At 39.8% G+C, this 6,268-nt stretch overlaps 1 protein-coding gene across 1 annotated transcript; it reads right to left on the reverse strand.

Moving 5' to 3' along the window:
* Positions 1–1,559: 1,559 nt before the first annotated feature.
* On the reverse strand, positions 1,560–6,157 carry LOC106746565 (ATP-dependent zinc metalloprotease YME1 homolog). The gene is made up of 13 exons (XM_014623287.1): positions 5,815–6,157; positions 5,458–5,580; positions 4,647–5,066; positions 4,289–4,508; positions 4,081–4,178; positions 3,690–3,933; positions 3,413–3,545; positions 3,071–3,308; positions 2,746–2,988; positions 2,398–2,544; positions 2,103–2,264; positions 1,724–1,844; positions 1,560–1,641 (listed from the first exon to the last, which is right to left on the reverse strand). Exons 1-13 carry the CDS (start codon positions 5,839–5,841, stop codon positions 1,580–1,582), a joined length of 2,238 nt encoding a protein of 745 aa, XP_014478773.1. The 5' UTR covers positions 5,842–6,157; the 3' UTR covers positions 1,560–1,579.
* Between the last annotated feature and the right edge of the window lie 111 nt (positions 6,158–6,268).

Genomic DNA, 6,268 nt, shown 5'->3' on the forward strand with positions numbered 1-6,268 from the left:
ATACACACACACACACACACACACACACCTGTCCATTGCAAAGTAAATTTAAATCACTCGCAAGAGACAACGATCACTTTACGAGGAAAATGACAAATTGTTCGGGAGCAATTGAAAAGGTAATGAAGAATGAGGAAACGTACGCAGATGAAAAAAATCATGAAATATATGTATACAAATATACATATATGTACATACATAATTTAAGTATAGTCATCATTTTTTTCCTTACTTATAAATAACTTCATCACTTCTGTACTTGTAAATTTTATAAGTTTTTTCTTCTATGTGATACATCTTTACTGCTCGTACGATGGATTTTGCATCCCGAGATTTCTCAATTACGGATTGAAAAAGGGGGATAGAAAGGAAGACAAAAATATTGATAGTTAATTCCCTTTTTGCTTCGACACTTTTTACTCGAGAGAAAAGGGGTTTTTTTTTTGTTAAGCGCAAGCTAGAAGAAGATTATAAGGAAACGTGAGGGGATTCGATTTCTCTAGTCAGTTGATTTCATCATTCACGCATTTTTTGAAAAATCCCAACCGTTATATTTCTCGCGATATATTACTATCGCAATTTCCTGAAGGATTGTTTCCTTCGCGATGAGTAATAATTGGACGAAATCGACGCCTGACTGTCCGATAACAAACACTCCATTGAAAAATAGGTGCTGCTGCATCAAACGGGAACACCTGTGAATCTAAAAATGGAGACCCGCTTTTATGCAAACAATATTATTCTACTTTTATGCACATTTTTAACTCTTAAGTACGCGCAGAATAATTAAACATCAGATCATTTCATATGTTTTATACATGAAACATCTCTTGTTAAAATTTTGTACAATTGAGTTAGTACAAATTTTACTTGATGCGATAAATTTTTCTCATTAAAATTATTACACCAAGTTAAATTATTTTTCTCGGTAAAATCTATAAATTTTTCCATTTGCCTTAGTATTTTCACTCGGAAAAAATTGATTTGGGATTGTACAATTTAGATTTCAAAAATCGATTAAAGTGATGGAATACAAATCGCGGATGTCGAAATTTCATCAACTAAAACCTGAAACACAATGAAGTGTACATCAACTGGATAATTGCCACAAAAGAATATGCATATATATCATATAATATATAAAAAAAAAATAAAGGTTTAATCGCTCGGAAGTGTATGTAATTATAATAGAGTACGCTTCGCATTGAACATTGAATCAAAAGTTTAAAGAATCCACTTGCAAACACGTACTTGTTTAATACCCTAAATCTTACATAAAGATGTAGTAGCAACAGCATCTATTTTTTTTTAATATCCAGATAATTAAACCGTAATATAACTTGTATTTCTGCTAAACGTCTAAAAAACTGGTCGTTTCAAACGAGATCCAGGAAGAAAGGACTTTCGCGTATCACGATTCGCATCCCGTCAGTCGTAGACTCTCAGAATGTATTTCAGAATCTTTGTAGACTAGGCCTCGCATAAAATACAAGACATTATTCGACATCCAAATTTTACACTATACTCGATCGTCCTACCTTCTCCTCCTCAATTTTTTACCCGAGTGATCGTGCTCGCATTAAGATCCTCTTGTTGTTTTTTTAGTATCCGTTGACGATTCCCGTTTACTGAATCCGGTTTCTGAAATAGGAACAAAACGTCCGGTCGTATCACGTATCGCATCTCACCTCGCACATTACATATACACATGTCTGTTACTCACCGTTCGCTATAGCAGCCACATCCTCCGCGTCCAACGTTTCATATTGCAACAAGGCTTCCGCCAGTTGCTTGTGCTCCTTTGCATGGGTTTTCAGAATCGATTTCGCTCGTTCATACGATTCCTGGAAAGAGGATAGTGAAATGACAAGCCGACTTAATTGTAGTAAAATTAATTGATAAATTCAACATGTAAAGTGCAATTAATAAAAACTTGATTTAAAGGAGATACTATAAGAGATAAAAAAGAAAAGTACGAATTTTTAATACGATATTTTCAACTGAATTATATTAAATTAAAAAAGAGAAAAATATATATCTCCTCACGCAGATTATATCTTATTTTTCTCAAACAGAAGCATGACATTTTTTATTACATTTACCTGCAAAAGCCGCTTCACTTCGTTGTCGATGACCTCGTTCGTGCTGGGCGCGTACGAGTTATCGTTACTAAACAATTTCTTATTTTCCACTATTGATCTAAATCCCACTTTCTCCGACATCCCGTAATTCTTCACCATCATCTCCGCGATCTTCGTCGCTCCCTGTATGCAACAAAGGGAAAATGTTCAAATTCTCATGCAATCTAAACATCTCTACGAAAAGGTCTCGTGAACGAATATAATGTAGTAAAATTAAAACTACGTTATATAAAGAATTCTGAGATGAAGAACGTACGGCCAGATCGGAAGAAGCTCCTGTTGTTACTTTCTCCGGCCCAAATATCAATTCCTCCGCAGCTCTACCGCCCATCATCGCGTCCATGTTGGCTAGCAACTGCGACTTCGTAACGTGGTAAACGTCCTTCTCATGCATATAAGAGGTCTAAGAAGGGTAAGAATAAAATTAGCAAATTACAAATTACGAGATCAAGCGTCACTCGTCACAAAAATGTTCCAAATCGATCGTTAAAAAAAAAAAAAAAGTAATTTCGCGACAAATGTGGCAAGTACAATTGTGTATAAAGCAAATTAGTACCATTAAAGCAACATATAATTACGAGTAAACCGGAATTAGACTACATACGTGACCTAACGTCGGCCCTCGTGGCACGATGGTGACTTTGTGAAGCGGCGTAGCATCCTTTGTAAAAAACGCCACTAGAGCATGCCCTGCTTCGTGGAACGCCGTGATACGGTTGACTTCTTCGTCGCGCATCTTCAGCTTGCCTTCAGGGCCCATCAGTACCTTGTCTCTAGCGTACTCGAGGTGCTTCATGGTTACACAATCCGCCTCGTCGATTGCTGCGCGTAACGCAGCTTGATTTATCTGCAATACATTCACACATTATATGAATGATGTGTATCTCACGTGAACGACATCACACGAGATGTGACTTGATGTTTCTTACCATGTTCTCAATATCAGCTCCCGTGAAACCTGTGGTGCAACGTGCTAGGTAAACCGTATCGATCTCGTGTGTCAATATCTTGGATAGGTAAAGGTCCAATATCTCCTTGCGGCCGAAGTAATCAGGCTTGTTGATGTAAATCTCAACGTCGAAGCGACCAGGACGCATCAGCGCCTTGTCGAGGTCCTTACGTCTGTTCGTGGCACCGAGGACGATGACACCTTCGTTTTGCCGGAAGCTTACAAACAGAAGATCACAAACGATTTAATTAAAAGTTACATTCAAATATAACGATCAAACGTTAAATGATAATGCGATAAAAAAGTATGCATAAACTCTCACCCGTCCATTTCGGAAAGTAACTGATTGATCGTCTGATTTGCGTAAGGATGAAGAACGGAATTCGTTCTTTTCGCACCCACGGAGTCGATTTCGTCGATGAATACTACACACGGCGCCTTCTCCTTCGCTGCTCCTGCGGAAACGCGTGTACAAATTTTTTATTGATGCGATTCAGGATAATTTTCGAACGGTAAGTCATTCGAAAAGGAAAATCGCTCGTACGACCTCGCGGTATCTCGTAATTTTATCAATAAAAATAACTATACTCGCTACTCACTGAACAAATCTCTAACACGTCGGGCACCCTGACCAACCAGGATCTCGTCGAATTCAGGACCCGCCACATGGAAGAACGGTACACCAGCTTCTCCAGCGACCGCACGGGCCAACAGGGTTTTTCCTGTCCCAGGTGGACCGACTAACAATACTCCCTTTGGCAACTTTCCGCCCAGGGCGGAAAACTTCCCGGGATTCTTCAAGAATTCCACGACATTCAGGAGCTCTTGTTTCGCCTCGTCCACCTGTAATTTTTATTCGCTTGCTCATCGCTGTTTTCCTACGTGCTTCTTATGTTTCGCCAATCATACAGCAAGTATAATAATTTTCTCCGCAGAAAGACAATCCATCTTAACTAAACGTGTGGGAAAAATTAAATATTTATCGTTTCCCCCCTTAACGTCGTTGAAAGTGACGCTGATGTCTTCAGGGTCAATTTCGATCCTGTGGCTCATAGGAAGCTTGAATATCCCACCTCCTGGGTAGCTAACTATAACATAAATAGTAAACATAATATGCAAGTGCACATAATAAAGCGTTCAACGTGAGAAATTTTCAGCACGGAATATGCTTTAAAGAGCATTCTCCTTTTCTACGTACGATAAAGCCAGAGTACAAGGATGACCGCGGAGGCAGTTATTATATTTTGCAGGACCTTCAGCCACATCGTTCGACCTCGCATCTGACGCTGCACTCCGGATTCGTAGCCTTCTACGAAGGCAATTTTTATTCTCTTCTGCTCGTCCGCCGTTGCTTCGGTATTGTTGAGGACCTGTTTCAGCTTTTCATAATCTGAACTCTTCCCTTCGTGCATCAAACCCTACAAGCATGGAATCTGTTAGGATAGAATTTCTCTTGAGAATTTGCTGTAATCACAGTGTTCTAGTAAACCATCGACTCTTGTTGCACTTTCACTGGAGAATTTGGAAAAATTAGCAAAATAAAATGCATGTTGTACCACATGAAAATTAGAGGACAGGCCAAGCCACTTCTTTATCCTGCTTATGACAGTTGGATTTCGCTCCAGTTCCATCTTTATGCTGCGCTGGGACTTGAACGTGCGAATTTGCATGTCACTGCAGTGTGACGTCTTGACATACCACGTGTGCAACAGTCTACGTTGTTTTGATGCTAAATGAGTAACAGGTAAGACAATGGGCTCCTTTAGTGGATGGTAGAGGAAGCCCTGTTTGTTTTCGGTAAAGCTTAGGCCGGATAAGTAAGACACTTTCCATTTATTGTTCTCTTCCAAAGGTCTTCTAAATAAGCTAAGAGCTGCGTTATCCAGCAATACGCATACCTTATTCTCCTTCATTTTTAACGGAGTCAAAGCAGTTAGTGGAATTATTTCCAGTAACTGTGAGCAATTCTTTGTTGCCTAAAATAAATTATAAGTACAATTTAAGCACATAATCATAGGAATCAATTTGAAACATAGATTGTTACATTTGCCAAATCAAGTTGGAAATAAAATCACAAGTCTTTTGAAATAATTGTTAACAGTAAGAAGTGAAGGATTTTTAAATATATTCTCTTTTATTTCAACAACTTTTAATGTTCAAAAACTCAGGATTCCTGTTTTCACACAGAACAGAAATCATTAGGCTAATGAATCTTTCGCGCAAGCTCAACGGACATTACTTGCAGAATCCTTTAGCTGAAGCTCAACTAGTGTACGAAATATTTCTCAAAATTATCATTATAATTCTTATATTTTGTTGCATTACGAGATGTAACTTAGAAAGAAATGTATCTCATAGAGATTATACCTCCTCGAGGCTATTCGGGCAGATATCATCAGTGGTTTTATGTTCATCCCGTTTCTTAACCTGGTTCGAATACGACGTTCTAGGAGTCACTGCTAACGTCAGTTGTGTCAGATGGTACAACACCTAAAAGTCCAAAGTCACTTAAACACACTCGGATCAGGTCATACGCTTGACTCTCCCTAGGAGTTTAGCGAAAGCAGAAGACAGAGCAAACGTTAGGTTTCAATGATCAATGAAAGACGAGATACTTTTATACATTCTCAAGGACAATAAAATATATGCGTATTGTTTAAAAGACACGCGGGACACGAGTGTCAGAGGTTGCTGATGCAATTGCGAGATGTCGTAAGCACAAACCTGATTGTGAGACTGCAGAGTGATCATGGTGTCGAGTCTCGCGGCGGGATAACTGGCGCGATTTAACGGAAATTAAACGAACGATCGCGGGGAAATGAACGACGTGTGAAAGTAACGTGCCTCACGGAAAAACGATCGATCGTCTATCGATCTTCGTCTGGGATCGCGGGGGTTTTCAGCCGCGAAGCTGGCTGGCCGAGCTCTACGAACCGCCTCAACCGTAGTCAGATGATCGATCACTTGTCAATTTATCAAGGCATCGGGCGATTTTTTTCATCCGCAACAGCCAACTGTGTTTTGAACGTGGAGCCAATTGATGGTTAGCCGTCACCAGCGCGAATTGTTAATCCCACGTAGATCCGTCCGCACGGATGCCGTCTCACACGCGCATGTCAGCGACGCCAGACGAAAGCGCCACCTCCCGCACCGATCGGCGAACTCGATCGGCGAGCTC

Source organism: Dinoponera quadriceps, unplaced genomic scaffold (genome assembly GCF_001313825.1).
Source record: "Dinoponera quadriceps isolate SergipeBrazil2010 unplaced genomic scaffold, ASM131382v1 scaffold1573, whole genome shotgun sequence".
Classification (NCBI taxonomy): Eukaryota; Metazoa; Arthropoda; class Insecta; order Hymenoptera; family Formicidae; genus Dinoponera; species Dinoponera quadriceps.

Excerpts from the sequence above, each read along its gene's own strand:
- LOC106746565 (XM_014623287.1), bottom strand. The coding sequence starts at position 5,841 with ATGATCACTCTGCAGTCTCACAATCAG. Across the intron at positions 5,067-5,457 it reads GCCCGAATAGCCTCGAGGAG|GCAACAAAGAATTGCTCACA; the intron begins GTATAATCTCTA and ends AATTTATTTTAG. Across the intron at positions 3,546-3,689 it reads ACGTGTTAGAGATTTGTTCA|GAGCAGCGAAGGAGAAGGCG; the intron begins GTGAGTAGCGAG and ends GCGTTTCCGCAG.